The following is a 22026-nucleotide window of genomic DNA, read 5'->3' as shown; positions in this document are numbered from 1 at the left end:
CTATGCATACTTTATAATATTTTCAAAGTACAAATTGATTTTTTCATGGGGAAAACCTGCATTTTTACATCTTTGAAAATAATGCAGTAATAGGCAAAAAAGGAAAAGTGCAGTTGGTGAGATTAATTAGTCTTCATCATTTGACAACAATGTATGTTGTGTCATGTCATGTTTTTGTGTAAGCTGATGTGATAGACACTGACAGATAATGGTGAACAAGAGTTTTCAGGCAATTCTACTCATGGATGACTTACTTTTAAATTCAATTACAGATGGGTCTTTTGACAGATTTTCCCCTGAAATGGCAGATGTCATCATACAAAATCTACTTTATGAAATATTTTGTCATTTTTGAATTTAGGATTTGTTGCTACATGCAGTCTATTTTCACACTTTAGATGTAAGCTAGTTATTACCTTTTACCCCATCAGATTGAAAGTCATAATAGTGTAATGTCAGAAATGCTTTGGCCTTTTCATCAAACTTAATCATAGGTTGATGTTGCAATCCAAGATCTCATTAGTTTAGTCTAATTTTATAAATATATGTGGAGAATAAGTAATCTTGGATGTAGACATATTAAATAATAAGTAGGTTGGGTACATTTCCTATCTATTACCATTGGAAGCTTTTTAATAATGCTCCCTACTTCACCCCATACTCAAACACTGAATACTTTAAGGCCTCCTTCCCACGAACAGATTTCCGCCGCGTAATTCGCGGCGAAAATCCGCTGCGTTGCCCGCAGCTATTAGGTTCTATTGAACCTAATAGCACAATGCTCACGATGCGTAATTCCAGCGCGGAATTACGCACCGCGATTTCTCCCGTCCTCACCCGCAGCATGCTCTATTTTCTGCGGGTGAGGACGGGCTGTACGCACTGACGGCTTCCATTGCAGTCAATGGAAGCCGTCCGTTCACGCTATGTCCCGCTGTAACCAGCGGGAGATAGCGTGAAAAAACGCTTTCCCGCCCACCGCCGCGCGTCATCTGACGCCAAATGACGCGGCCGGCCGCGTCACGTGACACGCTCGGTGACGCGGCGGTGGTGGGCGGTGACGGGCGGTGACGCGGCGGTGGTGGGCGGGGAAGCGATTTCACGCTATCTCCCGCAGGTAAGTATAGGGGCTCTGGGGGGCGCCGTGACGGGCTTCACTGCGTAATATTACGCGGCGGACCCCGTCACGCTCGTGGGAAGGAGGCCTAAAGCTCTTTCAGCCACAGCTGTTTATGTCCTGTTTGCTTGACATCTTAGTATTCTGTTGAATGCTGTGGAAATCTGTGCCATAGTTCAGACGGTGTGGATCTCTCTGCATGCGGATTTTGAAATTTGCATTGTACAGATTTCCAGTTACTGGGACTATTAAGTATATAGACAGTATGATGTTATAGAGCAGGAGGAAGGCTATCAATCACTGATAGGACCGCCCTTTGGACTGTTCAGACCAGAATGTGCAGAGATGTTAATGAATAAAATAGAAGCCCAGAGTGGTGCAGAGTGTTACGGCAGCAGTATGCAGTCCTAAGCTCTTGCTCACGACCTAAAGGTTGTGGGTTCAATCCCTGGTAGGTAGCCGGCTCAAGGTTGACTCAGCCTTCCATCCTCCCAAGGTCAGTAAAATGAGTACCCAGCTGGAGGAAAAGATGACTGAGGAAGGCAGTGGCAAACCACGCTGCAAAAACAGTCAGCCAAGAAAATGTCACAATGTGATGTCACCCTAGAAGTCGGTCATGACTTGGAGCTTGCACAATGGGACTTTACCTACCTATACTAAATTTGGTGAAAAGGAGGGAAAGGATGATCTCTTGGAAAGCATAGAAGAAACATTTAGATGTCTCTTCCTATTTTAATTGCAGTATGGTAATATCAAAGAATAAGAGGATATAATGGGAAATATTTCTGAGACTTTTTTAAATGCTGCGCTAATTTACTGATATTGTAGAGAAGAACATTTTAATCAGTGGAGAAGCCTCAGCTATTGTTCATATCTAATGTGGTGTGGTCACTGTGGTAAATTACCATAGTAATAATTGCAATTCTGCATGACCAATAACTAAAATAAAGCTGAATCAATACTAACAATAAAATATGTGATGATGTTATAAAAAAAATAAGTATTAAAAAATGTAGCTCTTAGGCATCATGTCCACGGGCGCGCATGGATTCCCAGTGCAGAATCCTGCAGCGGTTCCCAGCCATGTCTGCAGCCGTGAGGCCAAAAAAGACATTTACTCACCTGTCCGGATGCGGTCTCCTTCGTCGTAGCCGTATCTTCTTTCTTCCGCATGGCAGATGCGCCCAGGTGCACCAACGGCGTGCTGCATATGTGCCATGCTTTTCTTAAAAATCTCCTGCTTTCCACAGTGTCATCCGCGGATCGGACAGCTTCCATTGACGTCAGTGGAAGCCGTCATTGCGGGAAAACCGCAGAAAATGGAGCATGCTGCAATTGTTTTCCCGTGCGATCCGCACGTAAGGGGAAAATGACATCCGCAGGTATTTAATTACCTGCGGGCGCCCAATGATTCCCTATGGGCATGGGCAGATCTTTAAAATGAATTTTTCCTGTGGACATGAGGCCTTAATCTAGATTCTGCACTAATAAATTGTTAATCACAGCATCTGCTACTATAGGAAATAACTAGTTCCACAATATTATATATGACTCCCAGTGTTTTATGTGCTCGGTTTATTTTGTAGTGTTCTTTCAGCAATACAGTTCAATGGTAAATAGTAAAACTTAAATGAAGAATGGTACAACCATTCCTTAGAAATTTGTATACTTGGGAAAAAAATGAACATGCAGTAGGAAAACATATTAAAAAAAGGACTCTGTTTTCCTCATTAGTCTGTGAAGAATTCAATATTCTTTCTCCCTTTGTGCTAAACTGCTCATGAGAAGCCAGAAACCACTTAAATGCCACTAGACAATGAACTTAGTTTGGTACAGTGGGCAATTAAAGCCAAATAGAGTTTATGTATTCTAAGAATATGGATGTTGATGACATTGACGAATGGCGCTGGAAACTTCTTCGTGGTTGCTTAGCTGTTAGAGAGTCCCTATACATTAGCTGATGGATGTATTTTTGGCACAAAGTCAAATATCTTTCATTTCAGTCATGCGTGTCTGTCAATATAATAAAGAAGAACCACAGATAGACACTTCTGAGTTGTCCTTGGATGCAAATATGGAGTCTGGAATCTTCAAGCATCGATGATTATGATGAAGGCTTTCAGGAGATCTTTTTGCAGGAGCTTGATCAGATGCTGATCATGTAATGTCTATGGTCATGTTTATATTCTACACACTTGCCCTACTGTTATTAATAACTAAGATATTAACCCCTTAAGGACATGGCCTGTTTTGGGCTTAAAGGGGTTGTCCCGCGGCAGCAAGTGGGTCTATACACTTCTGTATGGCCATAATAATGCACTTTGTAATGTACATTGTGCATTAATTATGAGCCATACAGAAGTTATAAAAAGTTTTATACTTACCTGCTCCATTGCTGGCGTCCTCGTTCCCATGGAGCCGACTAATTTTCGCCCTCCGATGGCCAAATTAGCCGCGCTTGCGCAGTCCGGGTCTTCTGCAGTCTTCTATGGGGCCGCTCGTGTAGAATGCCGGCTCCGTGTAGCTCCGCCCCGTCACGTGCCGATTCCAGCCAATCAGGAGGCTGGAATCGGCAATGGACCGCACAGAAGCCCTGCGGTCCACGGAGACAGAGGATCCCGGCGGCCATCTTCAGCAGGTAAGTATGAAGACGCCGGACCGCCGGGATTCAGGTAAGCGCTGTGCGGGTTGTTTTTTTAACCCCTGCATCGGGGGTTGTCTCGCGCCGAACGGGGGGGGGGTTAAAAAAAAACAAAAACCCGTTTCGGCGCGGGACAACCCCTTTAAGGACGCAATGGTTTTGGGCGGATTTTCATCTCCATTTTTCAAAAGCCATAACTTTTTTACGTTTCTGTTGCCGTATAAGGGCTTGTTTTTTGTGTGGCGAACTGTAATTTTTGTTGGTGCCATATGTCTGTACATAGACTGTATTGTAAAACTTTTATTATTTTTTTATGATAGCAGGGAGAGAAAACGCATCAATTCTGCCATAGATTTTTGGTTGTGTTTTTTTTTTTACAGCGTTAATTATACAGCATAAATGACACAATACATTTTTTCTGCAGATCAGTACGATTACAACGATACCAAAATTCTTATATTTTTTTAGGTTTTTCCACTTTTCTGCAATAAAAACCCTTTTTTTGGAATTTTCTTTTTCTAACTCGCTGTATTCAAAGTCCTGTAACTGTTTTATTTTTCCATGGACGGAGCTCTGTGAGGGCTTATTTTTTGCAGGACAAGTTGTAGTTTTTATTGATAGCATTTTGGGGTAGATACAGTTTTTTTGATCACTTTTATTGCGGTTTTTGGGAGGCAAAATGCTAACAATTAGCATTTTACCTCAGGTTTTTAGTGTTTTGTTTTTACACTTTTTGCTGTGCAGAATAAAAAGCATGTACACGTCATTATGGATATAAACATGCCAAATATGTGGGATTTTGATTTTTTTTTACATTTTTTATGGTAATATGAGAAAAAGCACCTAAAAAAGGTTTTTCTTTAACTTTTTTTAGCTTAACATTTTTTTTTGAACATTATTTTTATCTTTTACACCATTTGTGTTCCTGTGTGGGACTTACAGCATACCACCAATGATCGCTATGCCTGCAATGCCTTATCGCTTGTTACAGCAATCACAGGCACTGGCAATACAGGACACCGCTATCTGGCACCCTGTTGCCATAGCAACCAGTCGGGTTCTCTGCGATTATATCACGAGAGCCCGATTACATTACAGAGGTAGCACGCTCCCTCTTTGAACCCATCCCATGCCGCAATCTACATAGATTGCGGCAGGGACGGGGTTAACAGCGGGGTTTGCATCTCTGATGCACCCCCCCGCTGTTGCAGTGGGAGGCCAGCTATGACTGACAGCCGTCTCCCACTGCCTGATAGCACGAAATCGCTTATGATCCCGCGCTATTCCCAGGATGTAAGTTTATGGCCTGTTGCAGGGAAGTACCCTGCTGCCAGGACATAAACTTACACCCTGGAGTGAGAAGGGGTTAGAGAATTCATTTTTTACTACATTAGATAAAGCTGTAAATGACATTTTTAGCAGTTTATAATAAGACCTGGGCCAGCGTGAGTACCCAGCAAACCCGAGCAGGTGCTGGTGCCCATTAAGCATGAGAGACTCACTTAGGGGTGGAATCAATCTGGTCATGGCAGAAGATTGAAGATGCTGCGGGAACATGACGGAGGTCAGCAAGTATATTATTTTATTGCTGGAGCAAAGTGCGACCTTAATAATTGCTCACCTATAAATGGCTCAGGTGCACAACAGGGCCTATGAATTACTCATGGGACAAAGCAGTGGCTAGAAATGACTAAAGAGCATAGCAAGGCCTATAAATTGCTAATATGGCCCAATGTGACTAAGGGCCCACAGAAACCTGGAGCCAGCTCTGAATAAGATAAGCTGTAGACAACTTAAAGCATTGAGTTCCCTGTGGACTAAGCAGCTATTTCTGTTCTTATTGCTTACAAGACTATTTCTTGTAGGTTATAGTTGTTGATGTAGGTCCCTTTTTATGGAACATATATCGTTCAATTAATTGTTGGAGCATGCAAAACTGAATGATAGTCATTTAGAGTAAACACGGCTGCCGATTGAACTATGAATGGTAATTCATTTACTTATCATTCATGGGTCATTTTATGCAGGCATAAAAACGAAATGACAATCAGCCCATGTAAACAGGCAGTGGTTCACCTATGAACAACTGCCTGTTTATTCTGAATGGAAGCAGACGTCCAGAAGAGATCTGTGGCACTCTCCACCTACATTCAGTGAGTGATTATCACTCTTGTGTGAAAGCACAAAAGTGGTAATCCTTAGGATGAATGTTGGGTGCTCAAGCGCTCGACATTCATCCTTTGTAAAACCACCATTGCTGTAACCATCAGCCAGTAAGATTTACAATTCTGCCACTCCATCATAAAAACAATTTAAGGAGTATCAAACCACAAAAAAATGTATAGAGTCATTGCAAATGATCTTCCAGATTTAAACATTTATAATTCATGTTTAATGACTCTCAGATAAATAGATTTGATATCAATAGAAACAGAAACTCAAAAAAATGTTATTTTGCAAAACTGTTAAATAGTAAGCTGCTAAGGTTAAATGAAAGCTGTGCTGTGATTGTTTGCTATGTGCAAGAAGGATAGTCATATTGTTAGACAATCTTGCTAAATAAGGCCCAAAAAGTTTTATTCTGCTGTAGTTGACCCAAGGTGTAGGAGACAAAATAGCTGCCTGCAACACATGGGAGTGTTTTGTGTCCTCGATTTTCACGGCTACCAGACAATTACTGTAAATTGTCATTTCTGAAGAAAGTATGGTGAAGATCCTTAGAAATCCACTGTTAGAGCAAGCAGAGAATTGGAGATCCCACAGCCGATTGCATGGACGATTCTGTGCAAATGCTTGGGATGTTATCCCTGCTGATTGCAATTATTAGAGGCCCTGAAACTGGACGACAAAGCAAGATGAGGTCTTTCTGCAAGAGTATGCAAATTCTAAGGGAAACTGATGGTTTCATGGAATTCTTAGTGTTTAGTGATGAAGCCAAAAAATGTAATGTCAGAATCTGGAGGAGGGAAATCCCTCATGTCTACATGGAGCGTATGTGTGACTTCCCCAAGGTGAATGCATTTTGTGCTGTAACCTGTAGGAAAGTGTACCCTTTTTTTACCTGAGGAAACAATCATTGGGATTTCATACCTGGACATACTAGAGATATGGCTTTTACCACATCTGGAACAAGAAATCCCAGGTTTTATCTTCTAACAAGACGGGTCCCCCCATCTTCACAATGAAATCAGAAGTGAGCTCTATAGTAGACTACCAAACAGATAAATTGGCTATGCAGGTGGTGACAATAGTGAACTTCTTCTTTGGGCTCCACATTCCCGGGATCTCACGACTCGTGATTTTTTTTCTCTGGGAAGCGTTAAAGATAGAGTCTACATGTTGCCCTTACCACCCACCGGGCATGATCTGCAACACATCACAGAAGCCATTGCATCAGTCAATCATGATATGCTAAAACATGTATGGCAAGAAGTTGACTAGAGGCTCGATGAGTGTTAAGTGACAAAGGGGGCTCATATTGAACACCTCTGATGTGGAAAACATTTTTGACGTTGTGCAAAAAAAGTTTCTGTTTCCATTGATATCAAATTCATGTATCTGAATGTCATTATAGGTGAGTTATGAGTGTTTGAAATTGGGAAGATCAATTTAATAACCCTGAAATACGTTTCACTGTATGCTACATTAGATTGCTTCATATGTTGACCTTAGAGCACAAATAATAATCTTGGTAAAACCTCTTTAAATAATTGAGAAAATATGGCATATAGCGCTATTTCTATAAAACTTTTTGAAACAAAGCATGACTATTATCTTATCTTTTCTGTATAACTTTTAAAGAAGGATGATTACATTGTATATGGTTCCTTAAATGTATTTAAACAGGAAATTATGAAGCATTTTCTGTCAAAGTCTTCAACTATATCATTTCTATAGAGGTTTGGTTAAAAGACACAGCTGTGACATTGATAGCAAGCGCACACACCTGTCACAACGTACATACTTCTGAAATAAAAGGATTATGTATGTGTATCTTAGTGTGTGGTGCTTATGTGACAAAGTGTGTCGTTTTACATTTTATGGCGTGAACAAATGGTAAGTGTAGATAGTATCCTCTACTGTACACTGTCTACCATAGATTGGCTTCTTTCCATAGCAATGAAATGCAGAGATCCAGCTGTTTAATGGAAATGGAAAGTAGTTTTGTTCCATATTGATATATGTAGTGATTTATGTGGTTGCATGTATGATTTGCTTACATTATCAGTTGTTTAAGCTGTGTAATACATTCTATAATAGATATCTCTTACATTGAATACTATTAAGTAGTGAGCATCAAACACCTACTGCAACATGAAGATCTGGAAGAGCTTTGCATTTTGATGTAGTTGGTAAACAACATTTAACTAACCCCAAACCATATGTGGGAATTACAGGGCCGAAAAAGAAGAAAGAACCTTGTCTTTTATGTCTTTTAAATCAAAGGCACTTGAATAATGTACAACACTACGCGAGTTACAGACATAGCAGTTGTTATGAGGCCCGGTCTAACCTACTGATCACTGCTAATGATTGAGGGGAAGAGAGATATTGAGTGTGTAGGAATAAAATGTAGAATGTGGAGAAGAATGCAAAGGACTCAAGATATAGAGTAAAGACTATAGTAATCAGAAACTGCCTATTTTCTGAACTCATTATCTGCTGAGAGTGGTAATGATCGCATGGAGCTGCATTTCAGGCTTCTTGTACACTGAGATATAATAATGCACAACAAAAATTAGATAAGGGGAAAAGAAAAAATTAGAAAAACTGCAGATATAATTGTGCCTATTCTAATGCATGTCTGTTAGTATCACCTGTAGGGCGTATATAGTGAAAGCTTTAAATAAAAAATAAAGCTTGAAGTGCAGCCGTGTACTAGTGTAAGGTAATATATACTATAAAGAAAATAAAGCTATATTAAGATTGAAATAGTCTGTGTCCCAGCTGCTTGCACTGAAAGTGTAGCCTTTGGGACGGGTGATCCCCAGCCAATTCCCTCATTATATACATACTAGTACTTATTAGGAAATTATAGTATCAGTGTTTCTGGTGGCGCAGTGTGCCACACAGCTGTGGTACAAACCAGTCACACATACAGCACTGCTGCATACATTGTTCATCCCATACAGCAGGGATCAGAAGCAGCACAGCACTGGAGAACCTGTGATTATGTCACCGTCATGCTCTGCCCCTGATCCAGACAGTGATGTCATCAAAGGTCTTGCATCCTTGTGCAGTTTACGGGCAGACTATAAACCCCTGCGGCCTCAGTTCCTATGGAATACTAATGAACATTTAGCCAGACAGCAGCCGGGTGCATACAGGACCTGTGATGATGTCACAGTCATGTGATCAGGGACAGAGCATGTAACTCCCTCACTGGGTATGAAGGTCCTTTGATGACATCACTGTCATGTGATCAGGGGTGGAGCACTCACAAGTCACTCACAAACCCACTCACTCATGCACAAACGGACAGGTCGTCGTTAGTATTTTGATATATAAATTTATCGCTAGGACTTTCCAAACTCAAAATTGTGTTTATTTTCTTTAACATGCAGTGCAGCTATACAGACATCAGCCTCTTCAGCTGATTAAACAAAAACAAATATCTGCCTGTCTGGCTCTAACTTTACAAAAAAAGGTTCTAACTGCCAACTGAGAGGGTACTCTTTCCAGCCTTACCATATAAACAACACAAGTCCAATCATAAGTTTTATACTCACACACAGGATTTTTTACAGCATGTCAGCTCCCATAGCTTTGCGTGTCTAAATCTCTAGGCAGAAGGAGCGTGAGAGACTGCACATTTGCTTTACCCTTTTAGCACACCTACTGGAGCTGTTTGCCAGGCCTGTGCACTCATGCACCAAATCCCGCATGAAGCAGACAGCTCCGTTGACACTGCAGTGGTGAGGTTTGGTGTTACAGGCCAAGATCCAATTCATGTGAACAGGAACTTTGTAATACCAAGCCTGGCCACTGCAGAGAGAGCTGATTACCAGGAATCCTAGGTGGAAGACCTCCACTGAGCTACTATTGATGACTTATCCTAAGCATAAGCCCTCAATAGTTTACAACTGGACTACCCTTTTAATTCAAGTCAAACTCACCACTTAATAGCTAAAAGCATCGTGCTCATATATTACTAACCATATACACTTACATAGTAACCATACTGTCTAAATAATAATAGGTATTTTTCCTAAATAATGCCAGTTATATTACCAACATCAGAGTATCCCCATAATACCAGCCCAACTGCTTACATAAACCATATCCAAAAATGCAAGTCATATTGTCCATACAGTGCCAGTCATAATAATCGTACTCATAGTGCCATCATAATGACAGCAATGTTGCTTATCATAGTAACCATATTGTAAGAAAGATGACATACATTTACTCATATACATTGAACACAAGTAGCCCTCAGTAGTAATGAGGAATGAAAACAGTTTTGAGCAATTATGGTTAGAATATTATTCCAATCAAAATGTTTTTCTGTGCTGTTGTTGCCAAGTATGTTGCTCCGGTCTAAGAAACCATGCCAAAATGCAGACTGATAAAGTTTCAACTATTTTAGATATGCACCTTCCACATGTGACCACCATGGTTTTAAGCTGTATAATTACTTCTGAAATCTAAGGTTTCAAGCATCTGGTGTATATACTGTATAGTGTGTGTAACACCAGATCTGAAGCAGTCATTTTTCTGTAATGTTAGTCGGTATATTCTCTATACTAAAGAGGTTTCTTTTTACCAAGTAATTATTTTTCTATTTTCCAAACTGTATTGAATAGTTCATGGAATGAGGATTTCCGTTTCTATGAAGGTTCCATCGAAAATGGCGCATCTACTCAGTTTACTTAGATTTTCTTATTTCTGTCCCATAGTTTGTATCACAGTTAACAATCATCTCATCAATTTAGGAAGATGTGTAAATAAAGAAAGCAATGTCGGAGAAGGAAGGGTACATGTGGGTGCACACACCCTCTTTTCTGGGCTTGTAATGCTAACCATACATGATACGACAAAAAAAAGCATCCAATTTGACAACCACGTGTACTACTTCTTGGCCCAATGCAACTTTTCCTTATAGCTGAGCCTTGAGTCTATACAGAGAGTATTATATAAAGTTCAAATCCCTTCCTGGCTCATACAGCAATTGACAATCACTGGATCAACATTCTACAGTGATACAAGTAAGGCTTCATGCACACAGGGCAAATTGAGCAGCAGATTCCGCACTTGTCAACAGGCGCGGGCGATCCGCTGCTCAATGTGCCCATAGATGAGTGTGGAGATTCCTCTTTTCATGCACAGCAGTAGATTTTATTTGTAGACACTCTGTACCGAAATAACATTGCAGGGGATATGCAGGAATGGCTTCCACTGAAGTCAATGAGCATTGCAGGAGTATCACGGATCCCCATCATCGCCTAGGCAATGGCGCGGTGTCCTCTGTACTGTGCATGTGCGCCAGGGTGCCGGTGGCACATTCGCATACAGAAAGAAGACGACTTCTGACAGGTATGCAGGGTCACAGGCCTCAGGCACGAGAGGATTGCATGCAGGATTTCCCACACGGAATCCGTGCATACCCGTGTGCATGAGGCCTAACTGTGTATAGAGGGAGATATTTATCAAAACTAGTACAAAGGAAAAATGGGACACATGTCCATAGCAACCAATTAAGTTGCAGCTTTCAGAAAAACTTTAGCAAAGGCTTTCATTATCGTTGAGATCTTCCACACCCCTCAATAATTTGGTTGCTTTCCTTTAAACTATTTCCAGGTGTCATGTCGTGCTCCTGGGGCTTGTAGTACTAAGTACCTCCAGGACTACTTCTGAAGGTGTGGTTGATTTGGCTGGCTGTTTGTGTGGATTGCTTCAGCCAACCAATCACCATGCATCTGTGCATATAAATACCAGCCCCTCTTGCTAGAGGGTGCTGATATGCCTATCTCTTCATCTCCTTTCAGAAGTCTGGTGATTGCATGCGTGTATGATGTTCTGTTTGGTGTTCCCTCTGTCTGGAGGTGTGCAGACGCCTGGTGTGAACTACGACCTGTTTTTATTTGCTGTGTTTGTATTTGCTCTCTCCCTGTTTGGTGTTTTCTGCTTCTTACCCTATTTCTATCTAAGGTGAGTCAGGTGCTTCCTAAGTTCCTGTGTGGGGCCGTCTTTATCAGGATAATGACCCTGCTTTTAGGCAGCATTCTTAGTTTAGTGGTTTTTAGTTTTATAGGGACTCACAAGATAATGAGGACTCTTGATGTGGGCTTGTGAGCTTGTTTATTTTGGCCAAAATATTACCCAATACCTATTTATTGGTATTTCTGCCTACCTTTTTGTATTAGTTCATTGGTAAGTATTTGGCCTCTTTCTGTGTTGTAGAGTCTGACTTCCCCCTTTCCCTTGGTTTGTTTCACATTTGGTCCATGTTTGGTAATCTCTGTGTCCCCTCTTCCCTTTAGTCTTATATAAATAATATACATGTAGGTTGCTGTTCACATGCACTGCCCAAATGTAAGACTAGGTTTCTCATCTGCATTAACTGGTACCCAAAACAAGACTGCATATTCAAGATACGCATGCATGAGTAGTTACAGGGGTTTCTGGAATTAAAGGGAAAAAAAGATAATGAGTAGACAAAGATGGAAAATAAAGAAAAAAGACATACTCAAATATCCAATAGCCTCCCCCATTCAACACTACCATTTTAGTCCTCCCTGGACCAATCCTGGAAGTGACTGCAGCAGTCACATGATACATTGCTCACATGACTACTTACCAGTCATAGGCCTCACTGGCCATGTGTGCATGAGTGGCATGTGACTGCTGAGGCCAGTAATTAGTTAATGGTCACATGAGCAATAAATGGCATCTGACAGCTGTACTTCCAGGCTTGAAACGGACAGCGGTGGACAAAAAGGCATTAGACAAGTGGGTATCGTTCTTTTCTTAGTTTTCTATCTTTATCTGCTCTCTGCCTGTTTTTGAAAACTTGAAAAATCCCTTTAATAAAAGAATTAATTACTTTCTTACCTTATACAATGGTGAAATAGTTTCTTCTCTAGAAATCATGTCCATTCTAATACAAGTCAATATCTTTTTAGCTTTCAATGCAGCAGATTGACATAAGTGTGGCTGTTTTGATTAATATCAATTATAGTGCACAAATCATACTTCACTCTAGACTGAATAGTGGTCCATGTATATTTTCTGCTTTGCAATCTGTAAGAGTGTGCTTGATAGCTTCAACTGCGATTTACCTATTCCATGGTGGTTCAGGAAACTTTAACTTTTATAACTTCTAAGACTATACCTTTTTAAGATGATGGGGGTTCTTGAGTTAGTAGTGTTGCGTTGGAGTGGAGACCTTGGGTTGAAATCTGACCAATATCAAACTTTGCAAGAATTTGTGCACAGTGCTGGGGAAATATAGATGATAATTAAAGGAGTAAACTACATATTGTGCCTTAAAATAAAGAGCAATTACTGCAGTTACACGAGCATTTATGGCCTTATATTATTAGAACCATTTGCTAGATAACAAACTACAGTGCAGACGAAGACCTGGCATGAGGACAATATCCTGGGGACATTGACAAGGAAGATCCGGGTGTTAATAGACTTACATAGATACAAAAGAAATAGTTGCATTCTTTTCCACGAGAGGATTTATATAATAAATTGTAAAATCCAGCATTATTGTTCTTTTGCATTGAAAAAGCACATTTTTTTTTCTTCCACATAAGCCTAATGGACAAAGGTCTTTTGAAATCATCTCCAGAAACATTTAATTCTTCTGGGAATGTAAATTATACTGATGATACAGACGGTTTAACTGCAGCTGGAGATAACAGCAGCTGGGAGGGATTGTTATGGAATTTTTAGCATTAACTTGGTTTTTACTTCAAAAGATGCCACCTAAACACTGAAACTCTATGCTACTCGCTAACCTGTAATTATATTACTTAGCTGCATTAGATGCCAGAGGATTTCATGCATCTCATACGAAAACCTTTCTTGGGAATTCAGGGTAATTGTTTCCTGTTTTACTACTATTTCCATGTGCAGCATCACAAAGGAGAATAGTAAAAGTGAAAACATAGAGTCCAACATGCTGCATACAGCCCCATTGTCAGCAGGCCCAGAACTTTTAGAGCATGATACACTATGTGAATTAATTGGTGCTTTGGGCTGTTTGTGGTTTTGAAATTTATATGGGGACACAATGAATGGAACTGAAGTGTATGAATAGGTAATTGTCATCAAACAGTTGTCTGCATTGAATGAGGCAATTACTGGAGGCAGATTTAGGCTGTAAAATCAATATAAATATTTAAGTTAGTTTAGGCATACATTAAAAAAGTATTATTACGTCTAGCACAATGAACTTAACACAATGGCTGTGTCTTAGTTTGTGAGTCTGTTTTTGGTAAAACTGTAATAAATCATTTTAGTTTACTCCCTTGCCTACTTGGCTGGGGAAAATCTGAGTGAGAAATAATTCTCAGTAGGGCTGTCTTACCATGCTGTAACCTCTGCTGATGCCCAGAATAAAGTGACAGTGATACTATTAAAAAAAAAAAAAGAATAAAACAAAAACTTTCCAAATTATATAGAAAATTGTGGTGAAAATAGGTGTCAAATGGGTGTTCCAGGGTTTTAAAAGCAATGTGTCACCTATACTTTTTTTTACCAATTTTAAGCCAGATAATGTAACATTTTTCATTTTTCAATTTTTTTTCTTTTCTGATTGTAAAATTTTATTCTATTTTCTTTACAAGACTATGAGAGCAGCCATCTTGCTTTTGCTGCAGATATATGTTTTACAACAGCTTTTAGGCTGGGTTCACACGAGGTGGATTTGCCGCGGAAATTCAGTGCGGAATTACGCCGCGGCAAATCCGCATACGGCCGCTAACCCCAGGATTAGCCAGCCATGTGGATGAGATTTCTCAGAAATCTCGTCCACACGGGACGGCAAATCCGCTGCGGCTAAGCCGGCAGAAGCCGCGGATTTGCCAGCCGCAGCATGTTCATTTTTTTTTCCCGCTACAGCCGCGCTCTCCTCTATGGGAGCGCCGGCTGCAGCGGAAGAGCGAGCGGCCGGGCCGCTTCAAAGCAGCCACGGGTTTTGCAGCAGCGGATCTCCCGGCGGAAATCTCGCGGTTTTTCGCTGCGGCCAAACCGCGAGATTTCCGACGAGAATCCGCCCTGTGAGAACCCAGCTTTAGAGCTATGCTTTACAGCAGCCTAATTGGCCATTTACACAATGATCAGGAGCTGATCTATTAAATGGGTTTTCTGATAAATCATTGGTGGTAGTGGGGGGACTAAATGTATATTAAAAAAACATATAAACTTACTTATCTGCTGCATTGCTGCTCTTCCGACATCAATCATATCCTCCAGTGGCTTATTTACTTGGCCTGTAACAGTCACATGGATTGTTTACCCATGTAACTGCTGCCGCCAATAGAATCCATGCAATGGGACATCAATCATCAGTGATGTCCCATAAACCTGCTGAGGATTCTGTATTACAAGCCCACGTGACAGGTTTACAGGATGTCACCTGGCTAGAAGACCTGGTGACATCACATATCATGGAGCTTCAATGCCATGGTAAGTGCAAGTATGATATATGCTTTGGGGTAGGGGCCCATTAAAAAAAATAGTCGGACAACCCATTTACCTTCTATGGAAGACTGTTTTAGGCATACTGTGTGAAGTGTGCAGAGGTCATTGTGCAGGGAGGAAGATGTGAGCTGTGACATCACCTGTTGTGAATGATAGATCCTGTGTTATCTATATATAGATGTTATCTCTCATTAGTCCCTATGATGATAATGAGATGACTGCTGAAACATTCTCTCTGCAGAACAGGACATTTCCGATTTTTATTAGGCTTAGTGGTCAATGTAAAAAATGTTGATTTTTTTATTCTCTCTAAGGCCTTAGTCAGACGGGCGATTTTTTGCGCGATTTGCGCATGCGCATGCGTCCGGCGATTTTATAAAACCATTGCTTTGCAATGGTATCGGACACATGAGCGCTTTTTATGCGCTCGTCCGATAAATTATAGAACAAAAAATCGCAGATCGCACCTATCTGCGATCTGCGATTCCTGTTCTCTTCTCTATATGCGCTCAATGGGGCCGGCGGCAGCAGCGCCGACCCCATTGAAAACATATAGAAGACAAATCATTCTTCTCTGCCACAGCTGTAACAGCTGTGACAGAGAAGAACGATGTTTGCCCATTGAATTCAATGGAGCGGCAATACAGCCGCTCCATTGAAAGCAATGGGCTGCCGGCGTGCGCGGGGTGAATTGTCGGGAAGGGGTTAAATATATAAACCCTTCCCTGCAATTCATTCTAAAATGTGTTAAAATTAAAAAAAATTGTATACTCACCTTTCCGCTGCAGCCGGAGTCCAGCCGCGGCCGCTGTCAGTTCTCCTGAACTGCTTCTTGGCACTATTCAGTTGGCGGGGCTTTAAAATCCCCGCCTGCTGAATGATCTGCCTCTGATTGGTCACAGCCCTGACCAATCAGAGGCTGAAAACACTCACACACCCATTCATGAATGGGTGAGTGACTGCTGCCTCTCAGCGCTGAGCCAATCAGGGGCAGGTCTGACTCACATCCATTCATGAATTCATGAATGGGTGTGAGTGAGGCATGCCTCTGATTGGCTCAGCGCTGAGCCAATCAGGGGGCAGGTCTGACTCACACCCCCTCCACACCCACTGCAGGACGGCCACGCGGAGCTCCGGCTGCCGGGAGAAGGTGAGTATACAATTTTTTTTTATTTTAACACATTTTAGGATGGATTGCAGGGAAGGGCTTATATATTTAAGCCCTTACCGACAATTCATCCCGGGCTCGCCCGCAGCGCATTGCTTTCAATGGAGACGGCTGTATTGCCGTCTCCATTGAATGCAATGCGCTGGACAGCTCCGGCCCGTTTCTAATGAAACACGGCTAGGAGCAGATTTTCCGGCGATTTGCGGGCGACTTGCGCGCACCGGTCACGCGATTTGTGGATGCGCATCCGTCATGCGATCTGCAAATCGCGCGAAAAATCGCCCGTCTGACTAAGGCCTAAAATATGCTTAATGACATCTAAGATGCAAAAAAAAAATATAAAACATGTTTAACATAAAACTTTTATTTACACAATAGGTCATTTTCTGAAGACAAATTCACTTTGATGTAGATGATCTATTCCCAGGATAAGTCATCAAAATGAGATCAGTGAAGTCTAACCCCCAATACCTCCTTAATCAACTGTTTTTAGGAGCCATAGTGCTCAGGTGAGCACTGCAGCCTTTCATTTGGCCTGTGACATCACATTCTTTGGTCACATGACCTTTCTGCTACTCAATCCCATTAAGTGAGACGTATGGAGCTATATCAGGCACAGTTGCTATATAATGTATAGCGCTGTGCTTGGTATAGAATGAAGAGGTAGCTGCATGCACCTGGGCGCTGTGGCCCCTTCAAACAGCTGACTAGAGTAAATGGCAAGTGTGGACCCCCCACTAATCTGATAATGATGACCTATGCGTAGGATAGATCATCAATTCCAATTCTATCCGTTCAGCCATATCCGACTCTTGGATACTCTGTAGGCCAGTCATCCCCCTGCTTCTCTATTCTCTACGGTTGCTTTCAATTGCCTAATGTCCATTTAAACCCCTTTAAACAGTAAAGTGGTGCAAATTAGTCAAAAACTATCTTGTCGAAACCTACACTGTAGTTATCAAATATTACGCAATTTTTCAAAATACCAATAGCTATGACAATTTTTTGTTCTTGAAAAAAGGGAGAGAGAGGTCAGACGGTCACAATGTTGTGACACATATGTATCATTTCAGTAAATATTTGTGGTGAAAAATGGTATCCATGTAACACGGGCTAGATCTTCTCATTCGTTATAGTGGAAAGAAAGTTATTATAAGTAATGTCAAATTAAATATCGCAATACCATTATATTGAGCAGCACTACATCTAGAATATAAAGCAAGTGTTTCACAAATGGTCCTTTAGATACAGGTCTAGTTTGTGTTTTATTTCCTTGCATGCCTAGTAGACTTTTGTCTTAAAGGAAACATGACGTCAGATACCATGATCCAATAAAACAGGGAAGATTTGTAATATTTACCTGTAACACAGTATCCTCTTCCAATAACAACTCATAAAATCCTGTTTCTGCTTTCAGACAGGCAATTCCCTAGAAGAGGTGCCAGATACAGCACCATGAAAAAGAAGTGTAACGAATGTCACAGCAGATGGCTTACACCACACAATATCTCTACAATGCTATCATTGGTTCTTCTAATAATTCTGCCAGCAACGGACAGCATGAAACAGAATATTCCACGACTTAAGCTCTCTTACAAAGGTGGGTCATTCACAATGATATCATATTCGTCACGTGTTCGGTGGGTATTTTTAGTGTTGCTATTTGCTGCACTATGAGTGGTTCCCGCTATAAGATGTTTTTTGCTAATATGTAATATCCCCCAAGAGTCCTGCTCTAAAAATACTGTATTCATTCACTTGGCTTTATTTGTCTTAATAGGCATACGAATAAATAACTAAATGTGGGCTGCGTTCTGTTTTATATATTAGTGGTTTCCAGCTACTATTCTGAAAGCGGCAAGACGAGCTAACCATGCCATGCTAGAACATGAAAGAGCCTGATGTATGTGTGGCGTAGCCGCAGAACTTCCTGACGTTCAGTTCTACAGGAGTTATTAGCCATAAAAATGCTTTTAAAAGAAGGGACGATCTTTATATCATATGCCCAGAGAGGAGGGGAGATACTCTCATTGTAAATATGTTGGTGCATTACAAAATACAAGTTTAGTAATCTGTTACATTTGGAGTCACAAATGTGAAGTTATACCAATGTAACTAGACGTTCTCCAGATTTAGCAGAAGAACCATCAGACTTTGAGCACAAGTCAGATCAGAAAGGACCTGGATTAGGGTTTAGAAGAAGGAAATCAACATGGCTGCCTAAACTTTACTGTCAGTCCTCATGTCATGGTCAATGTCACAGCATAAGTTGATTTTCAGGAAACTTAGCAGTGGGACTCTATTAGCTCAATGCCAGATGACAAGAAATTCCAGATTTTGATATAGGAGCCTCTATTTGCATATGACGAATATGGTGGCTCTTTGGTTAGCTATATAAGTAATATTAAAGTGACCCTACAGTCCAGGACAAACAAAGATGACCACATTGTTTCTCTGACTACGGCTGGCTGCACATGGGTGGATTTTCTTTGCAGAATCTGGAGTGGACAGGCGTCTGCCTCCGGATTCTGCAGCAAATACCGCCCATATCATGATATGTAAAAATGCTTTTTCCTCTACACAAGCGGAAAGCAACTGCAATTTTCTGCTCGCAGAGGAAAAATCGCAGCATGCTCTATTTCTGTGCGGATTCTGCACTGATGGCCTCCATTGAAGTCAATAGAAGCAGTCCGACCCGCGGCCCTTTTGCAATGACATTGGGGTAAGGTCACTAATTCCGCGTCATCGCCTAGTGACGATGTGGAAAAAGCAGGAGTTTCAAAAATAAACTGCACTGCACATGTCCGATGGCTCACCGTGTGGACCGTCCGCAGTACAGAAAAAAGAAAAGAATGACAGGTACGTGCGGATGCCTGCCTGGCACAGGGTCGGATTCCGCTGCGGGCTCCTGCATGTGGAATCTGACCTGCTCGTGTGCAGCCGGACTACCTGATACACACTGTACATTAGTATACATCATTAGTCTGACTGGGCAGCACTGGTTAATCAAAGCAGGTGTAGTGTCTAAAGGTCCTTTTAGATGAAACTATTATCTATTATATTATCGTTCAAAAAATCATTCAAATAAGTGAAAATGAATAATAATTATTCAGTATAAACGTGGCCAAGGATCAAACGACGAATGATGATGAGCTGCTTGCTTTTCATTCATGGTGCATTTCATGCAGGCATAAAAATCATTGTTGGCTCGTTCACTAATCGTTCGGTTTATATACCAATTATTCAGTTGTTCTCAGGAAATGTGAATGACTGGATGATTTCTCATTTAAACACGCCAACGATGTATCTGCCTGTATAAACAGGCTGCCCCAGCGAACTCTGACATCAGTGGCTTGTTCAAATGGTACATCGTTTGGTGTAAATGTATCCTTAAACTAATGATGCATAATACACAGTGTACATCAGGTCGTCAGAGAAGTGGTGCGGCCATCCTTGTTTGTCCAAGACCAGAGGGTCGCTTATATCGGACAAATGTAATTGTTTCATTTGCACAAATAATGCAAGCTCCACTTGATTGTATCACATATCAGTTTGCTACCTAGTTTTGTAAATGTAAATAGTTTTTTCTTGATTTTGCACACTAAAATTCCTTTAATCTGTCACCAGTGGTTTAGATTTTCTATTAGTCTGATGCAAGCGCATGTACATCTGGGTGGTCCAAAAGTTTCAGGTGTAAGTGAGAAGTCAGAAATTGCAAAGAAATCAGGCCACAATTGGCTTTCAACCTTGGAAGTGAGATTCTCCTGTATTTTTTATGTATCCTTATATTGCTAGTCTGATATAATTTATTTAATATGTATAGGGAAAAAGTGTAAATATTTTTTTTTAAACTTCTGCCATATCATGGTGACTTGTCAGAAGTTTGGATCTGTGGGTCCTCTGTGCTAAAATCCTCATTAATCACCTAAACAAACAGGCATATGTGCTGATTTGAGCATTGCGCCTGTACAGCTGTCATTGCGAGTGGTGTATGGACGCCATGGACTTTCTATAGCAGCTATATACTGCTTTAAGCAAAGCCGGAAACAGATGAATTGGGCACAGCTTTCAGACGAGTGCATCTGCCCATTCATTTTAAGCTTAGGACCTCGACCCCACAGATTAAAATTTTTGACATGTCATTATGACATATCTGAGGTTTTTAATAAGCTTAGTTACGTGTTAAAGTATACCATAAACCATAGTTGTCCTAGATCAGTGATGGCAAACCTTTTAGAGACTGAGTGCCCAAACTGCAATCCAAAACCCACTTATTTATCGCGAAGTGCCAACATATCAGGGGCAGGGCTTATCACGACGTATGGTTGTTACCTCCATCGTTATAAAAAGGACAGGGCCGCTTCAAAATAGACAGGGTGCAGATTTTGACTGCTTTTTGGATGCGGAAATGCTTTAGAATTTGCCACGGAAATTTCTGCTGAGGACAATCTGCAGCATTTCTGCCATGTGCAACCATACTCCAGCAGTGACAGTGACCCTCAGAGCAGCCCCAGCGGCGACTATGACCCCCCACACAATGGCTCCAGTGGTAACAGTGACCCCCCTGCAGTATTAGTGACATGCCACAGTGACCCCAGCAGTAATAGTGACATCCCACAGTGGCCCTAGTAGTAATAGTGCCCCCATGAGACCAATATAATTACCCCCTCCTCCTCAAGGAAGCGCCGCTACTCCTCTCCTCGGTGCTGCTGCTGGCAGGAGCACACTGTGACGTCAATGTGTGCTGCCGGACGCCTCCTCCCCCTGCTCTCACAGAACCATGGAGGAGACATCAAGGGAGAGGGGAGGAGGATCACGGCTGCACACTGATGTCACAGCCTCGGCACCACTGCCAGTATTCACTAACGTGGTGAGCGGCCAATGGTGGCGCATGCCAGCAGGGAGGGCTCTGCTTGCCACCTCTGGCACGTGTGCCATATGTTCGCCACTAGAGATGAGCGAGCGTACTCGGCCACGCCCCTTTTTCACCCAAGCGCCGCGATTTTCGAGTGCTTCCGTACTCGGGCGAAAAGATTTGGGGGCGCCGTGGGGGAGTGGGGGGTTGCAGCGGGGAGTGGGGGGGAGAGGGAGAGAGAGAGGGCTCCCCCCTGTTCCCCGCTGCAACCCCTGCTCCGCCACACCTCCCCCCCCCCCCGACGCTCCCCGAATCTTTTCGCCCGAGTACGGAAGTAATTGAAAGTTGCGGTGCTCGATCGAGTAATTACTCGAAACGAGTAGGTTCGCTCATCTCTTTATGCCACCACTGTCATAGATAGTGTGAAATGGCCAACAAATCAGATGGCAAACTTAAAGCACACCTATGGAGGATGATCACCTGCTATTTATTTTTCCTTCTTAGATCTTGCTGTTTTACTGTTTTTTTCAGCTCAGATCTACTAGGAAATATTTTTGATTTGTGACTATTTCCTTCTCTGCAGCCTA

General features: G+C 41.7%; 1 protein-coding gene across 1 annotated transcript in view; it reads left to right on the top strand.

Moving 5' to 3' along the window:
* The window catches only part of SEMA3D (semaphorin 3D), a 173890-nt gene that overhangs the window by 25311 nt on the left and 126553 nt on the right, over window positions 1-22026 (top strand). The window contains exon 2 of the mRNA XM_066592015.1: window positions 18002-18184. Coding sequence (XP_066448112.1) covers window positions 18040-18184 — 145 coding nt within the window. The 5' untranslated portion in view covers window positions 18002-18039. The remainder of the gene's footprint in view (window positions 1-18001; window positions 18185-22026) is intronic.

This window comes from Eleutherodactylus coqui, chromosome 2 (genome assembly GCF_035609145.1).
Source record: "Eleutherodactylus coqui strain aEleCoq1 chromosome 2, aEleCoq1.hap1, whole genome shotgun sequence".
In the NCBI taxonomy this organism is placed as follows: domain Eukaryota; kingdom Metazoa; phylum Chordata; class Amphibia; order Anura; family Eleutherodactylidae; genus Eleutherodactylus; species Eleutherodactylus coqui.
The sequence above is the reverse complement of the archived record's forward strand: the minus strand, read 5'-3'. Positions and strand labels throughout refer to the sequence as shown.